The sequence below is a fragment of the Dermacentor albipictus genome, chromosome 10, assembly GCF_038994185.2.
Source record: "Dermacentor albipictus isolate Rhodes 1998 colony chromosome 10, USDA_Dalb.pri_finalv2, whole genome shotgun sequence".
NCBI lineage: Eukaryota > Metazoa > Arthropoda > Arachnida > Ixodida > Ixodidae > Dermacentor > Dermacentor albipictus.
Window position 1 is genome coordinate 91,282,301 of NC_091830.1, and position 23,413 is coordinate 91,305,713.

Genomic DNA, 23,413 nt, shown 5'->3' on the forward strand with positions numbered 1-23,413 from the left:
CCTTCGTATGTAGTGACTAGAAAAGTGGCGCTACATTCGCCTTCGTGACGTAAGCGTGTACATCGCAAAAACTCGTTACAAATATTATAAAGCTGCGCAGAAGAACGCAAGCTAATTGTACAGGTCGTTTATATTAAAATTTGCAGGAAAGATCAAAATATACGTGTTTAACACAGTTGCCCTCCTGTCAAGGCAGAGCGACGGGAGCTCTTCCAATTTGCGAGCCAGGCTATCGACTCTCGCTCTAACTTCTCAGCATTCCGGAAGGCGGAACTCTTTTGTTTTTGTATGTTGCATGATAAAAATTTCTGGTTATAAAACAACCACGCACTTTGTGAAGTGCCCACTGAAGCTTTAAACACCAACTTCGTGAGCGTTGCTTTACCCCAAAGTAAACTAGTTCTTCAAATATTGATCGTCAGGGCTTTCAGGCTTTCTCAAACATTTCAGTTATTCGAGCCGGTACCTATACTGCAATATTATCCCATAGTTTGGCAAAGAAAGTTACCTAGGTATGTAAAGCACGCTCCGCGGTGTGGTTAAAAAGGATATTTGCTCAATTAAATCACATGCGGGTCTTTTGCCTCTTGCAGAAAGATAATTGTATGTTTGAACCAATTCACAGAAATGCTTTCATTACGTCTTGATGGGTCTGCGTGTATGTCTCTGCGCATGTTCTCTTTAGCGTTCTGTACGAAACATTGCCGACATAGCTGAATAAATCGGCCCGACCAGGAGCAATCCTGGAGTGCAGGTTGTCATTATACCTAGCTGACATTGCTGATACTACTAATATCTAATAATAATGTCTACTAATGTCTAATAATACTACTACTAATCTAATAATAATGTAAAACTACTATCTAATATCAAGCGGCGGAAACTGCAAATACGTTATGTGAAGGTTGCATGGTATTTGCATAAATTCATAGAAAAATATGACTTCATCCGCTGCGTGTTTGGAGAAGAGGAAAAGGTTTTTAATTGGCTATGAATTCTTCAAACATTTGACCCGCTAAACAAAGCTGTCTCATTTATCTCGCCGTAATCTTTGTCACGCAGTCGCACGTTTGCCGGCTGTTGGACAGTTTGACAGTTTCGGTCATCTCGTGTGAGCGACGCAACAAAAACTCAAATATTGCTTAGCCCTTAATGTCTTCTTTTTTTTATTTTCATCTGTCAGCGCAAATGAATATATGACATGGATTTCACTCTCGAATGTCAGTGTTTATTTAGTGCGTGTTCTGGTTATACTGATGAACACCATAGGAAGCTTATTCTGACATGACATGGCGCATTATAAAAGGGAGATTTATACCTGGCTTTAGGAATATGCATTCGACAAAAGCAAGCAGCAACGTTAGTTAGTGCTATAAATTTTTTGACGAACATCCTCGAAAGTTCATCTTCGCTGGCCACTACGAACGACCCTTCTGCGTGGTAAGTTCGGCATGTTGTTGCAATCGGAAGTTATTTCCACAAATATTGCTTCCTTACTAGTCATGCGTTTTAAGCCAGCCATTACTAACAACTCTCTTCTCTACACACTTTCCAGACGTACGTGGCTGTCAAGATGAAGTACTACTCTTCGGTCGTCGCGTTGATTGTTCTCCTGGCTGGTAAGAAATAGCAGAAATGCAAACTCTGAATCTCGCCCGACATATTTAGACTGCTATTTGTAAAACCCGCCGTGGTTGCTCAGTGGCTGTGGTGTTGGGCTGCTGAGCACGAGGTCGCGGAATCGAATCCCAGCCACGGCGGCCGCATTTCGGTGGGGGCGAAATGCGAAAACACCCGTACACTAAGATTTAGGTGCACGTTAAAGAACCCCAGGTGGTCGAAATTTCCGGACTGCTCCACTACGGCGTGCCTCATAATCAATAAGTGGCTTCGGCACGTTAAACCCCATAATTTAATTTAACTGCTATTTGGAATCACAATCCTTTGGAATCCCGGTGCTGTAATTCTTGGGCTCAATACAACAGGATGAAAATGTTCCTTTGTCCTTTGACCTTTCACAAAGCTTCATCCTTGATTGGGCTCCTCGTAGGCACATTCTCACGTGAATCACAAAATGATTCAGTCCACGCATATGACGCAGATCCGACGTAGTGTGCGAATGAGTGTAAATATGCGAAGGCTTGATGACCCACAGAGGCAAAGTAGCGCATACGACTTGATCGAAACAGCGTGAACATTTCACTGAAAAATGCATAATTCGGCCGGAAGGGTGGGCATTGCACATAAGGCGGATTTCTATCAAAAATAAGAAAAACATGCTAAGTAACAGGACACGACGAGCTTCGCCTTCCAGAAACTCTCGGCAGAAAACAAGGACGTAGTGAGACGCGCCGCAAATATCGATGACGAGCGCGTACCGTAACTTCTGTCTTTATGGTCACGTGGAACATGGCGCATGCGCAATGTTTATAACGAAACTGTTGCTATTGGACGCTCCTAGCCCGCCAGCAGCCTCAGAGTGCTAGTCTATATGAGGGAAATTCTTAAAAATCCTGTACTCCATCTATTTTACACGTGAGCCCTAGCGCTAATGATTAAAGCTGAGGCCTTCTGTGGTGCGAGATGCAGAATTAAAACACACACACCACAGACACGCACACACACGTAAATATATATATATATATATATATATATATATATATATATATATATATATATATATATATATATATTTAATTTATATATATATATATATATGTGTGTGTGTGTGAACAGGGATATGCCTACGCCTGAAACCCACGTAGTGAAAACCACAGGCGCAGGCTTATGAAAGTGTATCACGCACGAAGTCATGACTACGCGCCTTGTCCTGCATTTCTTACGCGTAGTGTGTCTTGTATCGCATTCAAACTCGGCGAAATTCTGCACATACCACGCGCTGTAGTGATCGATGTATTGCGAAACATTTTAGAGGAACTTGTCCGTACAGCATTGAAGACAAATTGCCAGGAAGAAAGAAACAACCACAATACTAGATTACGCTTCGTAAACGTTCTAGAAAGAGGAGAATCCATGAACCTTCATGAAACTAGGAGTAAAAATGAATATCACGTCAGTCTACCCTTAATGATTCAAGGGCTCACGCCATGAAATATTTGATTCTTTATTCCTATGTCTCCGTACTTGTTTTAACTTCAAACCACTGTTAGATACCCCCCGATTTATATATACGAAGTGTTCATAGTAAGAGGAACGAGAAATATTGACACGGCATACAGCGAATCCTACATGCACGTGCGAAAGATTGCCGATGCTTCCTCCTACGTATGCCACCTGTTAGTGCTCGACCGGTGCCGAGATTTCTCTGCGTTCACTCTTCTAGCAGAGGGGTGGCCCTAATCTTGATTACGGTTAAGCGCAAATACTTCATCTTTGCATCTCTACTTGGAGTAGCACTGGGAAGACAATTTAGCCTGCGTGATAATTGTGCGAGTTTTCGTGTACAAACGCTTCCTTTTCATGAGGCATCGAAGGTAAGAATCACCGCGTTATTTGAGATTACTGAAATGGTCGATCTTCCTTGGCTGCAGTTGTCATGGACTTCAGCTCCGGCCTATTGCCAAGTAAGCAGACTCCATCTGATGCCACTGGTGAGTAGTTGGAGGTACGAATGGCGCATGCTGCAATTTTTTGCAAAAGTAGATTATGCGTAATTTTTGCAGAATGCCAAGCAAAATAGGCGAGAAAGGCCCAATTTGCTCTTCATGTGCGCTCGTGAAATAATGTACAGTAAATTACGCTAGTGCGTGCTTCAAACATATCGACTAAATTATGGCTTGTATGTGGTCGTTGTGCCGGCCTTTGCGGTAAGGAGAGATAGAGAGGTTTATAATACAAGTTACCAGATGACATATACCTGTGTAATTTTGTCTTTCACGCAATATTGATAGGCGAAAGCTGTAAGGTAACAGTACATCGGGTCAGTAGAGAATCATATTGCAATGGCGCCTTAAGTAGCTGCACCTAGGCAAATTAAAACATGAATGGTCGCAATGAATTGTTGTTCTTTTTTTCTCGCAGTTAGCAACCTTGCAATAATTCTGTGCAAGAGAGATTTAGTGTCATTAGCATAGTTTCTTTATCAGAGGAATGAGAGGAATGTATGTTTCAAAAGTTAATTTCACACAAAGGCAGAAAATAGAAACGACTGCGCAGTATTTTTATCTACAACCCTAAAGCAACGCATATTTTACTTGTTCTCGAATGGTATACTCCGTAGGTGTTTTTAACGGAAAGTGCTATGAGCTCACCAACGATTACTGGAGTCCGTGTTGCTCTTGCTTGGCCTGCATCCGTATTATAGGCTGCAGTCATTTGCAAAAAAACACATTATGTGTAATTACTGCGCATGATCTGCACATTACTGCAAGCGTTTTACGCCTTAAATGCAAATGCTTATGGTAAATGCAAATATTAGTGCGATATGAATTTTATGGACATGCCAGTAAATTTCTGCCGTCGTCCTACTTGTCGGTGTCGCCATGATGTTCCGCATTAGGTACAAGCGCGATAATATGACCGATGCGTGCCGTATTCTATTGCTATGAGGGGAGACATGGGAGTGTAGGCTTAAAGGATGTTTGCTTTTTGCGGCGGAGTCTTCTCGCGCGCGCAAGAAACGAAGGTTTGGACGGCGCGGGCCGACTTTTCATGCGGACCAGGCCGGTATAAGGGAGATGTGCGCGCATTAGGGATTGGGAGGGAAGGGCTCCGGGTGGGGCACTTCTACTCCACGTCTACTCTGGCTGCGGCAGTGCATACCGAGGCTAATCGTGGCTGGCTGCGTGCTTCCGCCTAAAGAATCTGCCGTAGTGCATTCTTGCTCTTGTTGTGTAAGAGCCACTATGAGCAATTTTACTTTTCTATTTTCTGTTGGCTTGCGCCATCTTTTCAGCTGAGGGCTACCGAAATTCGTTGGATTCACCAGAGGTGTCTCCACGCATGGTTGTCTCAAGGTGAGTGGCATTCTCTTCGAGTGTTGTCTGATCTTTCATTTCAGCTCGCTGCCGCATTGTTTTTGCGATTTGATATCCTCCACCTCTTCCTTTTTTTTTATTGCTCTCCCACTCTTGCTGACGAATCTATCAGCAGGACTTCATCGATCCATTCTCGTGTATGCTAAAGCAAAATGGCAACCTACCGGATGTGGGGATCGCTGCACATCGTTTATTCCGTGTTTCTCCATGTGGCATTTCCGTGGTACTTGAAGGTGATAAGGTCTAGACACGGTTTCTTTGATAATCTGGCCCACTTTCTAGTTGGAAATTGTGGTTCTAAGAGGGATTTCAGTGCGTGTTTTTCAACGAGCTAATTGATGGCGTTTGCTTTCTTTGAAGTCAGGCTGTAACCACAGTCGTATTTATCGCGTTGAAGTGGTATAGCACGAGTAGCGTGTTCTTTTTTGGCATCTTTGAACCCCACGCTCATGAGGTATGTGCAAAAGCCTGAGATAGAAAGTGAGAACGTGAAAGACGAAGGAAAAGCAGGCTGTTTAAGAGAGATATTATCTCCGGCTGGCTACGCAGTTCATGGTAGGAACAAAGGGATGCAATCGGTGGGTGGGAGAAAAAGATCGAGAAAAGAAAAAAAAGACACACAGAATACAAATCGGTATTGTGCGCACTTTGACGCTGGTTGCGAAGACGTTCCTAGCCTGACGGGAAAGCTCACAATGTCCATAGGATGGACAATACTAAATACCTACTATACCGAAGGAAAAGGAAGCAGCAGACCACGCATACAATCAGAAGCAAGCTTTGTACCGAACCGAGGGGGGCGAAAGGATTCTTCCCTGACGAGAGGGACCGAAAGATAGATCCATACCAAACTATAGTGCGAAGCTAAATGAAGATGTATATCGCATTTTCAAAATCCCTCAGGACTGGACGCATCTCTAGACACTAACTCAAAACACAGAGCCCAGACAAGATGGCTTCACAATTAGGATCCTCAAATATCTGGACGACCACTTGATTGAAGACCTCACGACATCCTTTTAAAGCCACTCGAAAGTAGTAACACTGCCAAAGGAATTGAATAATAAGGCTTCAAACATCACTGATACGCGAACCATATTCCTGAAGTCGTGTCTAGTAACACTTTTCGAATACGCGATGTGTAAACGCTAGAAACCTAATGTGGATGGCACACGTTTTGTTCCTGACTCAGTGAATGACGTCAGGTCGCATTTTTTGACTCAAGGTGCACTACTCTAATAGTTGGAAGGAGTACTCGATCGTGTGACCACACATGGAAAAGGCATACTCGCACTGGTCCATAATGTAGAAGTTTACAATGCCGCTCCAAAGGCCATCATGAAAAACCTATAGCAAATAAATTGCCGCAATGAACGTACATTTGCATTCGAGCGTTTTTAAAGCACAGCGTGGCAACCGTAGGAGTTGATGTCCTGAGAGCAGAAAAGAAACAGTCCCAAACACAGGCACTACTGAGGAATCGGTCTTATCACCTTCTGTCTTTAACGTCACCATGAAAAACCTCGCAGGGCCAGAAGAAGATATCACATGCTCATCACACAATGTGTGCGAACGGCAATAGTATTTGGCCAGTTCGAGGTTCGAACAAAGAACAGCAGGACTCCGTACAAGCTGGGTAAACTGCGTCACCAAATATGCCGAAAAGTGCCGCCTGGAATCCTGTCTAAAAAAATATGTTCTCCTTGTCCTCAAAAAGGATCAAACAGAAAAAGCAGTGGTAGACAAGCCTTTGAAATTCACCTTAAACAAACTATACACGGAGTTAACACAGTCCGCATATCAGGTATTCACATGCACCGTTGCGGTTGCAATAACGGTGCAATAAACGAAAAAAAGAAGAACTGCCTACCGCGTAGCTCGTGTGATCACTAGGCTCACCAATCCAACACATAGCATGAAGGAGGAAGACCTATAATGCTTGACTCAGGCTCTTATCGTCGGTAGTGTCACTTACACGGCACCTTATCTCTACATAACCTGATGAATAATGTCCAAATATGCCTATAATTACGAAAAACGCACAAACAACCCCTTTGGCATTCCTGCAGCCACGGGAATAACCAAGGTCTGTCCCTGGTCATCCAAAAAGCCTTAGACGAACTAATTGAGGCACAACCATATGCGCAAATCTCGAGCGTCAGCCTCAGTAGAAGAGGCAGAACAACTCTTCGAACATTATGGTGCCCAGTGAAGACAACCAACAGTCAACAGGCTCTCCTAAAGTCCATTCATATGCAAACAACGGTGATCCCTATTTTGCGTAACCAGCATCGAAAATGTCACTTGGGCAGCAGGAGAGAATGAGCCAAACAAAAGCAAGAGGATACGGCACTCTCTTCACTGTTCACTGAATAGATGCGACCATGTACCCGAATCGCGAAGGCATGGTAATGAGCACGGCAGGACACAGGCAGGAGAAACTGGCATCCACCTCCAGTGGCCTGCACAACGTCGCCGCGGCAGAGGAGGCCGCTATCCTTCTCGCCATCTCGGCATCTAGACAGAATCGGGAATTATATTTTCCTACTGAATGTCAATCAGAATGCCGAGCCTAAGCGAACAGCCATCAGCTTAAAGGACCTTGGGGTATTCCGAACCGCCTGAACAAAATACCCCGAACCACGATAGTCTGTACACTATGACAAAACCATCAGCGTAAACCATCATGCACAGATGAGAGCCAGAGTTAACCCAATTTGTGCACTTCAAAAGACGCCTGAAGATGTCAGCTTTCAAGCACTGCACACCTAGTACGAAATGGCGGCATTGTTCGAGAAGAACGATACCACCACCTACAATAGCTGAAGTCGCGGTCTATAGGCAACTCCAGATCGACACCTACTCTTAATTCACGCTCCTCCACCAGACGTAGCCTACCTTCTGCCATGTCTGCTGCCCTTTCTGGAAAGAGCGAGCGACCCTATACGACAGCATATGGGCCTGCCAAAAATTTTTTAATAACTCTCACAAACAAAGCGAGAGATACGAGCACTAGGAGTTGTTCCTGCTCCCGGATCGCCACGGAGATCATCAAACCACTGGGCTCCACCGCGGTCAATGCCTCATCAAATAACGCTTCCGCCCCCATCGAAATGCGGGCGCCGTGGCCGCATTTAAAAACCCCAGGCAGTCCAGATCTCTGCAGTCGTCCAGGACAGCGTGCCTCATTATAATGTCGCGGCTTTGGCAGTTAACACCCCATAATTGACCTTGTGCAGTGCGATCACATACCATGACGATGAACGTACCGGTGGCCGGCCCCTTGTCTTGCGGCCATACGGACTATATGTTTAGCCGTTGTTTTTATTCATTTTCCTTATTAGTATCGGAATAAAGATAAGTCGCTTTACAATACAATAGTGGCGGTGATAATAATGCATGTAGGCGGGCTTACGCTGACAAACAACGGCCGTCAACGGCCGTCCCTCAAGAAAAGACAGTAGGCGTGACAATCGAAGAGAGAGAGAAACAACTTTATTTTGCCACTGCAGGGTAGGAAGTTAGGGCAGGTAGGCCTAGTGTGGCTCCCAGGTGGGGGCGACGTCTTGGGCCCACGAGACGAGTGCGAGTTGCGTTTTCTTGTCTGGCCTTGTCAGCCACCAGCTGTTTCCCACCCTCTTCGGAGGGAACTGGCAGTAATGATCGTGGGGGAGGGTTACCCTCGCATCGCCAGAGAATGTGTGCCCGAGTAGCGAACACTCCATGGTCGCACTTAGTGCAGACGGGGTCGTAATCCCCTCCAGTGATTAAATAAAGTCTAGAATGACTGTGTATTGAATTGGTCTGCAGTCTGCGAAGCATGGTGGCTTGCGCTCGTTCGAGGTCGGGGTGGGGAGGCGGGTACACGCGTCTCGTCTGCTTATAGAAGTTTGTAATTTCAGCATAGGATTTGGGGGCCTCTGCGAGCGCATCTGGGTTCGAGGGGCCGGCCTCCCGGTTAGTTAGGCCTCGGGCTAAACAGTCGACCCCTTCGTTCCCAGAGTTCCCCGCGTGAGCAGGTACCCACACTAAGCTTATAGTTCTGTCGAGAGCGCAACCGCGGAGGATGTGTGCTGCGGGGAGACAGAGTGAGTTTTTTGAGAAATTTTGGATGGCTTGTTTAGAGTCACTGAGAACCGTGATTGTGCGGGGATCCGCGATGGCTAGCGCGATCGCAACCTCTTCGGCAGTGGTGGAGGAGTGTGTGCGCACTGTAGCGGCACTGATGAGAGTGGTGGTTGGCGTCGCTACGCAGGCTACGTATGTGTGACAGTCGCATTTCGCCGCGTCCACGTACATGGCATGTTCGTCGGCGGAGTAGGTGACGTCTAAGGCTTGTGCCTTCAGTTGGCGGCGCCTGTCGTGACGGCCGGGTAGCATATTCTTGGCCATGGGTCTGATGACTAGCCGACTGAAGACTCCAGTCGGGAGGGGAGCAGTGGGGTGGATGTCACCTGTAGGGTTGATATTGCTACGGCACAATATGTGCGATCACGAAAGGCCAGCAGTGTGAAGACGACGACGACGATTAGATGCTAGCGCGGGCTGTTGCCTCTTGGTCTAGCGCAGCGTATTTTCCTTGTAAATATATTTGTACATAGCTTTTCGTCTGCGTCATCCTACGTAACATATCTGGTGGAGGTGGACGTTCCCTGTACCTCGTCACGGAGCTTCGCAGTGGCCGGTACGTCGAGCCTTCCTTCATGGCTCCCGGCGACGACAACCCGACTCCGCCGGCTCCGACACCTGCTGCCCCTTCGACGACCTACATCACTCTCCCCGCTACCCGTGATCCTGGCGTATTCTCGGGCCACGATGGGGAAGACGTCGATGACTGGATCAGCCTCTATGAACACGTCAGCCGCAATAACCGGTGGGACCCTACTATTATGCTCGCTAACGTAGTCTTTTACCTCGGTGGCACACCTCGAGTTTGGTATCGCACGCATGAAGATGAGCTCACCAGTTGGGATTCACTTAAGACACAGCTTCGAGACTTGTTCGGCAACCCCTACGGTCAAAAACTTGCCGCGCAGAAGGCGCTTTCCGGCCGTGTGCAGACGTCAACAGAGCCCTATGTCACGTACATTCAGGACGTCTTGGCTCTGTGCCGCAAAGTTGACACCCACATGACTGAGTCAGACAAGGTTTCCCACATCCTCAAAGGCATCGCCGATGACGCCTTCAACTTGCTCGTTTGCAACAACGTAGCCACGGTGAATGCTGTTATAAAAGAGTGCCGCCGCCTGGAACTCGCCAAAAGCCGACGTATTGACCAGCAGTTTGCCCGTCTGCCCAACACCCCAGCGACATCTTCCTGTGCCGACGCTCCTCGTCCCAACAACACTGCCGATGTTACCAGGATTGTCCGGCGTGAGATCGAGGCCGCCTATCCGGCTGCCTTCGACTACAGTCCCACCAACACATCTGCAGTCACGGTCTCACTGATACAGGCAGTTGTGCGCCAGGAGTTTGAAAACATGGGTCTTCACACCATCTGCTCGGCCCATCGCCCTGCTACCCGCCCGGATCATCGCCCTGATGCCCGCCCGGCTTCTTCGATTTCGCCCCGTCCCGCATCTTCTTACCCACCACGTTTCCGCAACCCATCTGAGTGGCGCACTGCTGACGACAAGCCTATTTGTTTCCACTGCCATCGAATCGGGCACATTTCTCGGCACTGTCGTAGTCGCTGTAGTTCCCCGATCCGGTCTACTTATACTGCCTACTCTCACCCCTCAGGTGGCCCTTCTCGTCCCTATGCCGCAGGCTCCGATAATGCCGCCACTGATTCTCCTGCAACGAACCGCCCCTATTCTCGTTCGCCTTCTCCCCAACGACGACCATCTCGCTCTCCCCAGCCCCGTCGCTCCTATTCGCCGACTCCCTTCGGGCGCCGCTCCCAGCCGGAAAACTAGACGATGCCGCGCCTCGAGGTGACACTGCATTGCTCCCTACGCCGCCAAATCCTCTACTGACCTTGCCCACTCATCTGAACCTTCTTGACGTGCACGTCGACGGTGTTTCCGTGTCTGCTCTCATAGACACTGGGGCGCATTTGTCCGTAATGAGCGCTGACCTTCGTAACCGGCTCAAGAAAATTATCACGCCCGCCACGACGCCTGTTGTCCGTGTCGCCGATGGCGGAACAGCCCCCGTAATTGGTATGTGTACCGCCCGCGTCTCCTTCGCCGATCGCTCAACAATCGTGCTATTCACAGTCATCGCCCACTGTCCCCACGACATCATCCTCGGCTTAGACTTCCTCTCCGCACATTCTGCACTCATCGATTGTTCCGCCAGTACTCTCCGCCTTGACCTGCCTGTTCTGGATCCTACTGAACCACACCCCAGTCGCCTCAGTTCCGCCGACTTCGTTCGCTTGCCACCTTCGGCACTGACCTACGTTGACCTAGTATCATCCCCACCAGTCCCCGACGGTCAATACATCGCGGCTCCTATGCAAGACGTCCTCCTTACACACGGGATCACAGTACCCCATACAGTTTTATCTATTACGGCGAATTGCGTCTGCCTGCCAGTGCTCAACTTTGGCTTGACGACACAAGTGCTGCCACGTGGGATGTCTTTGGCCCAGCTTTGTTCGTTCGAGGATCACTCAGTAGCATCCATTGCAGTAGACGACACTTCATCCGATACTTTTCTACCATCGCAGTCGACAAATTGTTCCATCGCTGACTTACGGAAAATGATTGCGCCCGACTTGCCCTCCGAGCACGCTCGTGAACTCTACCGCGTTCTGTTTTCCTACCACGATATTTTTGACTTTAACGATCGTCCTTTAGCCCAAACTACAGCTGTCAAACATCGCATTAATACCGGCGATGCCCCTCCTATTCATCGCCGCCCGTATCGAGTGTCATCAGCTGAGCGTCAAGTTATTCACGCAGAAGTTCGCAAAATGCTTGCCAAGAACATTATTGAACCGTCATGTAGTCCTTGGGCGTCACCGGTTGTGCTGGTAAAAAAGAAGGATGGCTCATGGCGCTTTTGCGTGGATTATCGGCACCTTAACAGGGTTACCAAAAAGGACGTGTACCCCCTACCTCGGATTGATGACGCCCTTGACTGCCTCTACGGTGCTCGCTATTTCTCCTCTATTGACCTTCGCTCCGGCTATTGGCAGATTGCCGTGGACGATCTCGACCGCGAGAAGACTGCCTTTGTGACACCCGACGGTCTTTATCAATTCAAGGTGATGCCGTTCGGCCTATGTAACGCTCCTGCCACTTTTGAACGCATGATGGACTCCCTTCTTCACGGTTTCAAATGGTCCACGTGCTTGTGCTACTTGGACGACGTTATCGTATTCTCCCCAACGTTCACTACGCACCTCGAGCGCCTCTCAGCAGTCCTGGACGTTTTTCGGCGAGCCGGTCTGCAACTCAACGCATCGAAGTGCCGATTCGGCCGTCGCCAGATTTCCGTCCTTGGACATCTCGTTGACGCGAACGGAGTGCAACCGGATCCAGGCAAGATCCATGCTGTTACGCACTTCCCTGTTCCGACGTGTGTCAAGGATGTGCGCAGCTTCATCGGCCTTTGTTCGTACTTCCGCCGTTTCGTGAGGAATTTCGCCGCCATAGCACGACCACTAACCGACCTTTTGAAAAAAGACTCTCCTTTCCAGTGGGGCGATAACGAGGCCTCTGCATTCTCTCATCTAATCGACATTCTCACACCGCCTCCTGTTCTAGCCCATTTCGATCCTTCTGCGCCTACCGAAGTCCGTACTGATGCCAGCGGTCACGGAATTGGAGCAGTACTAGCACAACGCCAGCGTGGCCACGACCGTGTTATCGCTTACGCCAGCAGGCTCCTCTCACCCGCGGAGCGCAACTATTCCATCACTGAGCGTGAGTGTCTGGCCCCAGTTTGGGCGGTTGCGAAATTCCGCCCAAGCTTATATGGCCGATCCTTTTCCGTTGTCACAGACCATCACGCGCTTTGTTGGTTATGCTCATTGAAAGACCCTTCAGGAAGACATGGTCGCTGGGCCTTACGCCTCCAAGAATATTCGTTCTCTGTCACCTACAAATCTGGCCGACTACACAAGGACGCTGACGGCCTGTCTCGCTACACGGTAGACGAGCCTGACGACGCCGACAGTAGTACCGCCGACGGCATTTTCTCCGTGTCTGCCTTCGCTAACATCGCCGATGAGCAGTACCGGGACCTATCGCTGCGAGTACTCATCGAGCGCCTGCGCTCTACACCTACCGACGCATCCGTTCGCCGATATGTCCTCCAGGGCGGCATTCTGTACCGAAGGAGCTTTCTCCCTGATGGCCCTGATCTTCTTCTTGTCGTGCCAAAACATCTACGACAGGCTGTGCTCTTTGAGATGCATGACGCACCCACTGCAGGACATCTTGGGGTAACCCGCACGTACGACCGCGTTCGCCGCCGCTTCTATTGGCCTGGTCTCGCTCGCTCCGTTCGACGCTATGTTGCTGCCTGTGATCCCTGCCAGCGTCGGAAGACACCTCAGGTGCTACCTGCCGGCCATCTCCAGCCGATCACCGTCCCTGTGGAACCGTTCTTTCGTGTTGGATTAGACCTGCTCGGTCCCTTTCCCACGTCATCCTCTGGGAACAAATGGGTAGCCGTCGCGACTGATTACGCCACCCGATACGCTATCACTCGGGCTCTCCCTACCAGCTGCGCCACTGACGTCGCGGACTTTCTCTTGCGTGACATTATCTTGCTTCATGGCGCCCCGCGACAGCTGCTTACTGACCGTGGTCGAAACTTCCTCTCGAAAGTTATCGCTGACATTGTGCGTTCCTGCTCCATTCAACACAAACTGACTACTTCATACCATCCTCAAACCAATGGCCTGACAGAGCGGTTAAACCGTACTCTCACCGATATGCTGGCCAAGTACGTTTCCAAGGACCACCACGACTGGGACATTGCCCTTCCTTATGTAACATTTGCGTACAATTCTTCCCGGCACGACACCGCCGGATTTTCTCCCTTTTATCTCCTGTACGGTCGCGAACCTACCTTGCCCCTAGACACGGCACTTCCTCCTGCTGCGGTCTCAACAAGCGAGTATGCGCGCGACGCCATCGCCCTCGCCGACCATGCACGCCAGCTTGCCCGTGCTCGACTTACGGCCTCACAGACCACTCAGCAGTGTCAGTACAACGCCCGCCATCGTGACGTACAGTTTTCACCTGGAGCGCTCGTGCTCCTGTGGTCGCCCTCTCGTCACGTCGGACTTTAAGAGGAACTTCTTTCGCGATACACAGGGCCCTACCGCGTGCTGCGCCAGGTGACGCCTGTGACTTACGAAATTGCTCCTGTGGGCTCAACCTCGTCCTCTCCTGTGGCATCTAGTGATGTCGTACACGTCAGTAGGCTCAAGGCCTACTACACTGCTTCCGAGTCCGATCTTTAGTCGCTCCGGGACGGCGCTTTTGCAGCCGGGGGTAGTGCTACGGCACAATATGTGCAATCACGAAAGGCCAGCAGTGTGAAGACGACGACGACGATTAGATGCTAGCGCGGGCTGTTGCCTCTTGGCCTAGCGCAGCGTATTTTCCTTGTAAATATATTTGTACATAGCTTTTCGTCTGCGTCATCCTACGTAACAATATTAAGACGATTAAGAATGTAACGACCGTGTTCGGTGCGAGAAAGACGGTGTACCTGTGCAGTCTTGTGTGCCTCTATCAGCTCTGTGAGGGTGTTGTATACTCCAAGCTGAAGGAGACGCTGTGTGCTGGCGGACTGGGGCAGTCCCATTGCCGCCTTGTACGCCGAGCGGATGATGCTATTTACCGCCTCTTCATCTTTGCGGTGGAGGTGGTAACAAGGGTATGTGTAGACAATCCTACTAATGAGGTAGGCTTGTGTGAGGCGGCAGAGGTCGGTCTCCCGCATTCCCCTGCGGCGAGTGGCAATGCGGCGGATTGAACTGCGGTGGGTTTGAAGGCTAGCCAACGCGATATAGCCGATTGCTTTTTTGTGAGCTGTGATCTCGCGCGCCTAGTTTGACCTCAATTGGTAGGCAGCAGGAACGGAAATGCCAGTCTTCATACCGCGAGCGTTCTCAGAGTGACTGCCGCGGTCATTGAGTGAGATGTTTTCATGCTTGCCTATGTGGACATGACAATGTTATCATTAATTACTTTAGTACGCTAATGTTTGCAGCAGTTTATACGGCTGATAAAACCACTAACCTCTCTGTAAAGTGGAAAGTTGGGCTAGTTGGTGAGTAATCATCATACCTTGCTGGTGAAGTAGCGGACTGACACGGACACAGTGAAGACAAATAGGAAATGTGCACTGTCTTAGTGTCGTCTTTTCCTCTTTGTCTTCAATGTGTCCGTGTCAGTGCGCTGCTTCAACAGCAAGGTATGATGAACCTCTCTGTGTATAGCCGTTTTACAGATTGCTGTCCCATTCAGTGCTTCTCATTTCGGGCGAAAGCGTAGATTTTTTGTAGAGTAGTGGCAGTCGATATTTACGCTTAAGGTGTCATTCTGTTTTTCAGGGTAAAGGCCAAAAGGGAGACGTCGACCATATCACAAGTGCAGGGATTACTGCAGTACCCCTATGAAAATGGTCATTGCCTTTATGTTTCCTTTATGTTTCCTTCTTGTGCCCTATGTGACCTTTATGATTCCTTGTCCTTTGTGTGACGTCCGGGACGCCAACTTTGTGTGTACCACATGTTTACTCATCCTAATGTATACCTCGAGGAAGTGACCTTTAATATGCCTCTAGGATGTGTCCTTTATGTTTACGGCAGGATGTTAACTGGGTGTGTACTATGCGTGTACTTGAGCGCACATGTAGGTGACATAGAGTGCACATAACAACTGTCTGTGCGTATAATACAGGCAGATATATCTGTACTTTGTGACAGCCGTTGATACACTCTGCAGAGTCATTGTAAGTACTAAATCTTGACTTATCCTTTCCTTTGCCCCAAGAAAACAACCCTTATTAAAATTATTGTAGTATGTGCCCTTTGTCTTTACGGCGGGATGTTACCTAGGTGTGCACTTCGGTGCACACGTAGGTAGCATAGAGCATTAATCTATATACGGTGCATGCACTCTTTATATGTTACCTACATGTGCACTTGAGTGTACATGTAGGTAACAGAATGTGCGCAGTAAGCATTTTTTGCGAATAGGACAGTTAGAGCTATCTGTACTGTATGTTAGTAACTGGCAGATTCAAGGAAAAGGCACTGCTTGTACCCCTCGCACTAGACATGCAGACCGGCACTAATTGTGGCTATATTGTGCGGAAAAGCGACCATGCCGTGAAATAGGATGGTGTAAATAATGATTTATGCCATGCATTCTCTTATTATATAAAGTATTTCTTACTTTTTCAACCTGCTATTCTCCAGTAGCAAGTCAGATGCAAAAATCTGCAGTATTTAGCCTAATATGCAAGAATGTCATGAAAGTTTTGCGCCAGCTAGGCTATCAATAGTCGAGTGAGTGCTTAAGACGGTTCTCATAGCAGGCGTCTTTCAGATGCTCTGCTTCGGCTCCAGTTTGGGAAATAATCTACTTAAGTTATATATCTGGCTTATATATATATATATATATATATATATATATATATATATATATATATATATATATATATATATATATATATATATATATATATATATATATATATATATATATATACATATGTAGATGTATATGAGCACTATGTTACCTGTGTGGGCACTCTATGTTACCTGGCTGTGTACTCCCTCGAGTGCATATCCAGGTAACAGAGTGCGCTCAGTGATTATCGTTTTACACATGCTACAGATAGATCGTCTGCCTGAAAGATGTATTAACTTTAACTACTGGCATATCAAAGTAAAAAAAAATGGGGGGGTGCACCTGCCTCTCCCTCCCTATCTATCTTAGCCGTATTGATCACCACGCGCCATCAACAGTACATACGTACATCAAAGCCTCATGCAGCGAATAATCCCTCACGACAAATAACAATCGCGCGGCGGCTGGAGACGCGGTGGCACGACGCGCTGTAGTCGATGGCTTGCGCTACATGAACCGCAAAAGAGGCGGACGCCTCCGCGGCCAATCTGCCGCTTTGCTAGTGAGCGTATATGATTATACAACGATTTAAGTAGCTGTTCTCGTCGCTTTCGCGCTGACCACAAGTACGAGTAACTGCTGTGTCGATATTAGCACGCGTGGAAGAATGTCAGCGCGGATCCCGTAAATGCTTGCTTGGGTGTACAACTGAATAATTTATAATTGTGAGTTGGCTGAGTATGAAAGTTGTGTGCGGGTTATGGCCGTATTTGATTACGCGAGCATGCAAGCAGTACGCCTGCTTCGCTTTGGCCGAAGTTCCGCTGCCGCTGCAAGCCAGCCATCGCCACATTTTGTTGCATTTATACCTTACGCTACGGCCAATATGGTTCCACCTATTCAAGATAAGGCCTGAAATTCTCAAGAACACGCCACTGGGCGCCATAAGAAGCGTGTATATCTGTGGCGATCCCGAATTTCTGATCGGTGGGTGTCACAGCTATCGTGGCTGCCCGCACACCGTGCGCCATCCCAATCAGACGGAGCTGCATATGGTGCGCGCTGATTGGCTCGTGTCCGCCGGCAAAAGTTCGCGCATAGTTCGTCTAAAATCTCTGTATATACTTAAAGAAAAAAATGCAGCGCACCAAAACACTTTAAACTCAATAATTTGTGTTTAAATGCCAGCCTTCCTTCCAGCTACGATTTTTTTTTAATTTCGAAGGCCGTGCTTTTTAAAAATGCACGCCCTAACAGTAAATGCAGATCTTGGAGGCTAAATTCAGTCGCTAACCGCAGTGCGGCGCTGCCGCAGTGTGACGGTTGACGGTGAGCTGGGCCACGTTGTGTTGCTGTGAGCGGTGAGAGTGCTCGTTCCAGTTACACGGTAATTTAATCATATTTTCGAAGGGCCTAAACAAACTGTGATTCGCATCGTGTGCATTAACCATCAGGAAACCTCTGGACTCGTGTAACGCCATTAGTTCGCCTTAAGTTTCCTGTGATACGCCAGTGTCGTATGTGTACTACAGCGCCCGTCCGAGCTGCCTTTGTTCTCGCCTGTCCGCGTTCACTCTTGGAATACCTAAAGCCCCTCAATCTCCCAAAGTAGCGCCATTCACTTCCCTCCTCCTCCGCTCGGCGCGGCCTCGACGGTGGCGCCGCCGGTGGTGGGCCTGCCGTAGCAGACGACGGCTAACACGCTACGGGAGGAAATCCGCAGAAAAGTTCGTTCGAGCGCTGCGGGCCAGTTTTTTCAATCGAGATCTTTCTTTGTCAGTCGGTAACTGGCCTATAGAGTTTCGTGTTGGAAGTGCGGAAGAAATAGAGAAAAGGACCATTATTCAAGGCGTATTTAGGCGTAAAGCGCGCGACGTTGAGAGTTCGTGTTGCTGAAAAACGACGCAAGCACGCCGTGTACTCAAACACGCGCGTAATTACCAAAGTTTCAGGTGTTGACAGCGCGAAAGTATGTGTAGGTGGTTTCGTAGGTTCATTTACGTACCTGCAGGATACTTTTGTTTGGCCGGCGCGTGAGAGATTGCTGACCGCACAGAGCCGTAATGGCTGTGTGCGGTCAGCAGTGCCTGGCAACAGGGCCGTTTTTTTTTTCATTGCGGGGTGCTTTCGTAATCATGACGATATATTGTTTTTGTTTTACAAGTACTGCTCCAGGAGGGCACATGTAATCGCTAACGGAGGCCTCTGAAGAGCACGTGCCATTACAATAATGCAGGCGTCGCAGGGAGTGTTCGCATACAAAATTGGCTGTCCGCGATCTTATACCCCTTGGCATGCACAGGCTTCGGTGAGCCCCATCCAGCCCTGGTTCTAGCTTTGGTGTTCCCGTTGCCGCTTTGGTGCCCTGGAGGCGCCGTCAATAATACTAAATAATTACAATGTGTTACAACAAGTAAATAAAACTTATTGAAGAAATACAATCGAGCCGATGCGCCAACTTCTAAAGCAGCGCTAGTGCGCCCGCGCGAGTATCATGAAACGCCAACGAGGAATTTACCGGCCCACGTACGACTATACGATTAAAGTGCACGTTAAACATCCCCAGGCGAGCTAGATAAAGTTATCCGGAGCCATCCCCTACGACCTGCATCCTAGCTTTAGTCGCTTCGGAACGTTAAAAACGTTAATCACCACAAACCAAATCAATACATGCGGGCGTACATTCAAAGCTAAAAGACTGCATCGTAAGTCACATTGAGCCTTGCAAAAGCGTAGAGAATGTGCTAATTTCTGGTGGAGCTCGAAACTCACGCTGAATAAAGTCGCTTTTATGTCACAGGCCAGCAGCAGATGCGTGCATTTCGCCGCAAGACGAAACTACATGAAACAAAGAGAGCATTCGAAAAAAAAATCAAACAACGCGCTAAAAACCACGCAGCGCATGAACACACACGTTTTCGAAGCGGAAGGCGTGAACTGGGCTCAAAATAAGAGGTTGTGAGTAGCCGTAGCCCTTACTTCACTAAGCCGTGCGTTCTTTGCCACTTCCTCGAAGTCAGCCCGCCCGATCCTGCGAATCCACACTTCTTTTTGCGTTGCGCCCGCCGGACGGCAAAGCAAAAAGCTTTTTGCCCTCGCTGTGTCTGTTGCGGCAACCGAAGGCGCAGCAGCATGACATCGCAATTAAGTTCTCGGCCCTACACATTCCATTACGCTAACGCACTCCGTCAGTCCGCCTGCCGTACTTTCGTCGCGCAGGCCCAACAATGGAGGTTGGCGCGCGCTGGCAAGAAAAAAGATATGCAAAAGCGCGGCGCCTGCTCCGCGCTGGAAAGAAAAAAAATATACAAAATCGCGGCGCCTGCTTCCACGTGACACAGATTGGCCAATGGGGGAGCGGAGGAGGCTGGGGCGACAGGAGGCGTGGAGGAGGACGCGTTGGACGCGCCAGGGTGAGCGGGGTGGCGGAAAGATCCAAGAATGGCGCTACTTTTGAAAAATTGATGGGCTTTAGGAATACCTGGTACTGTGGCTTCGAATTAAGGTGTGTGGAAGAATTTGTTGCAAGTCGTGCTTTCGTGCGCTGGTGTTCATCCGTAATTCGACAGAGTTCGCGCCTGAAAGAGCGTCGTCGCATTGTGCCTGCGAGACGAAGGAACCGTTTGCTGACAACACTGAAGGTAAGCAGGTCTGACGCTTGCGCGCATTCTCGCAGCTTTTGGTTCACGTAGTAAGCTTTGTGGAACGACAACAGAACACTTTCTGTGCGTATGTTGACCATGTTTCTGTGAACATTTAGCAAAGCGTTTCACGAGGGGAGTTTCCGTGAAATGTATTATTTCTTACCGCTTACTTGCTTTATGGAGTGATGTGCTACCACCGCTGATTGTTGGGACTTAATGGGCAAATATTTACGTAAGCACTGAAAGTTACTGTTTTCTCGGTAGTTTCCCGGCAAGAAATTCTTCCGTAGATATGAATTTCCGCAAGTTACGTGTGTAATGCATGCGGATGTGTCACAGGCATCGTGAGTTGGCACGCGACTGCGATGTTTGACATTTGAACAGATATTAGCTTGTGTGAAGATTACTTTATTGATAGTGTTCAGTTTGAAGTCCGACATCGCGAGAACTTGTCTGCATTGTTTGTGTTCCACGTGCTCGCGTATTTGTCTTTTATATTGTAGGGCAAATATAGACGGACATTACAACAGTGAAATTTCTTTTTAGTCAAGACATGTCAATCAGACGCTCGTTTTCATTAATATTTTCATCCGAAGAACAGGATGTCAGTGCCTGCGATTGGTAAAGACAGTGGCTTGTAGCACTGCCTAATAAGGAATGCGATTTTCTTGCGATGCTTTCCGCTCGATGTTTTCCACTCTCATAACCCACCTTCCATGGCTGGCTGTTCTAGTTAATAACGATAGCGGAATGTCGGTCACATCAATGAGCAAAAGGAGTAGCATCGGAAAAGGGATCGCTAAAAAATCGCGGCCCAGGTTTTAGACCCTTCATAATCGATTGTTCGTTTGATTTACTAGATATTTAGGTTTTGGTGATAATTTCCCAGGTAGTCTGATGTTTGCTGCTGGTTTTATTCCCGCCTGAATTTTACCATATAAGAGTGTAACCACTTGAGATATAAATACGAGACATCTGTACAAGCAGGCACACAAAGATTTGTTGTCCAGTTGCCTACTCCTAAAGTCATGTACTACTTAGCAGCTGCTGCAGAAATGCTTAAAAGAATTTGTGAGCAGTTTAATACCTGAGTGTACTGGCAGCTCACTCTGTTTCAAACAACAATTAGTTAAAAGCTTCTGTGTTGCCCTGATGTTTTTATGAGCTGTTTTTGACTGCTCCACGTTTCTTAGCTGTGTGCATACAGGCCAGGCTGTTTTTGCTTATATGAATATTTTTGAATAAGTGAAAAAGATTGGCTTTTGTCTTGTTTTTCAGATGCCTTGTGAGCACTCACCCAAGCACCACATTTCAGAGGTCTGCTTTGAGCAGATGTGGCAAATTGAAGTAACATCCAGATAGTCCAATAAACTGTTCGTAGTTTCAGACAAACCTTTGCAAAGTATAGTCAAAACTTTCTTTTAAAAGTGCAAGCACTGATCCAACCTGATCTTTCTATCCAAACATTACATTTTATATTAGTAGCAAAGACATAACTAGAACAGCAGCACTGCAGTGAGGAACGTGCAGTGGTACTCCAAGTGTTATACTGAAATAATCTATGAAGTCTAATTACTTTGTAATTTTAGAACAAATTGGCATGAATTTCTGTGCCATAGCAGAGTTCCCATCCGTGCGCTGCATCATGTAGGGAACAGCAACCTTACAATGAAAACCAATCCAAAACATTTTAACTCAGGAAATGTTTATAAAAATAAAATGCGCACACGGAACATGTCTACGTAAAATAGAGGATTTTATCACTGCGGCCATATAAAAGATGCATAAAGGTAGGACACACGAAGCAAACATAAAAGCAGTGGCCAAATTTCAACATGGAGGAAAGATAAAGTACGGTCACATAAGGGATACATAAACGGAGGACACATGAAGGAAACGTAAAAGCAGTGGCCAAATTTCAACATGGAGGAAACATAAAGTACGGTAAGGTAAGGGATACATAAAGGGAGGACATATGATTGGAACATAAAAGCAGTGGCCAAATTTCAACATGGAGGAAACATAAAGCACATTTCCTCATGTGAACTGCGGGAAACCTACAGTAAACATAAAGGGCATAACCATTTTCATAAGGGTATAAGCCAATGTCTGAGTGTTAGCCAACCCCCGCATGGCACCCCGCCTGGGTTTTTACCGCACGTGTCGCACCGCGATGTCCTTGTTTACTGCGCGTCACTCACACTACCTTCTGTTAGTGCTTTTTTGCACAATTCTGATAGGAATACATGTGCACTTTGCAGCAGAGCAGCCGGCTGACAGCAATATTTACAAGATCCACTTCTTGACACCATGATAATCACGACAAATATGATTGCTCAATTTGCGCTGAACTCTGAAGAAGAGACGATGAAGGCTAATATGACGTCACTGTGTGACAGACAGCGAAACGTGCCGGTGTGGACGTTACACAGTGAAGTTTTCTGTCTTAATTAGGGAATGTCGGCTGCCATGGCTCTTCGTATTTCTTTGTTTTTACGGCTGCCATCTTAGCTCTTCCATTCCCTCCACAGCGATCCTTTGCGAAGGCAGTGCCCGTTTCATCGTCACTTGGCGGTCGACGACCCCTTCGACCAGCACGTTAGACGGCAACGGTTGCCGAGGGAGCTGATATTCAGAGCATATGCCGCCTTACAACCGTACCTGCTACTGGGTGCAGCGTTTTCTCATTTCACCCCCATCGACATGTGGCCACCGTGACCGCATTTTAAAAACCCCAGGCAGTCCAAATCTCCTGTGTCCTCCATTATGGCGTGCCTCATAATAATATCGTGGTTTCAGCAGTTAACACCCCATATTTGACCTTGTGCAGCGTGATCACATACCATACCGATACCATACCACACCATGCCGGCTCCTTGCCTTGTGGCCATACGGACTATATATTAAGGCGTTTCTTTAATTCATTTCCCTAATTAGTACCGGTTTAAAGGTAGGTCACCTTGTAATGAGATAGTAGCGGTGGTAATGATGTCTGGAGGCGGGATTGGGCTAAAAAACCTGGCCCTCAATTGCTCCGACTGAGTCTGTCTCAGCGCTAAATAATGCACAATGTGTCGATCAGCCTTTTCTCTCATAGAAACGTCAGGAAGCGTGACACTTGAGCTGTAATTTTTTTACGGCGGTGCGATAAACAGGCGAGCGCGGTTGTGCTTGTCGGCGTTGTAGGAGATACCCGGAAAAAAGGAGCTGTGGGGTGTGCAGT

The 23,413-nt window shown here is 48.0% G+C and overlaps 1 protein-coding gene across 2 annotated transcripts; it reads left to right on the plus strand.

The window, feature by feature from the left end:
• The first annotated feature begins 1,358 nt into the window (after positions 1–1,358).
• Positions 1,359–21,577, plus strand: LOC135918162 (uncharacterized). 2 transcript variants are annotated; one of them, XM_065451820.1, is made up of 7 exons: positions 1,359–1,440; positions 1,556–1,619; positions 3,552–3,611; positions 4,916–4,976; positions 15,523–15,593; positions 20,116–20,187; positions 21,469–21,577. In XM_065451820.1, the coding sequence occupies exons 2-7, from the start codon at positions 1,574–1,576 to the stop codon at positions 21,477–21,479; spliced, it is 321 nt and encodes a 106-aa protein (XP_065307892.1). In that variant the 5' UTR covers positions 1,359–1,440; positions 1,556–1,573; the 3' UTR covers positions 21,480–21,577. The 2 variants fall into 2 exon arrangements, with proteins under 2 accessions (XP_065307892.1, XP_065307891.1); XM_065451819.1 differs by lacking the exon at positions 1,359–1,440 and having other exon boundaries at positions 1,552–1,619.
• Positions 21,578–23,413: the final 1,836 nt, after the last annotated feature.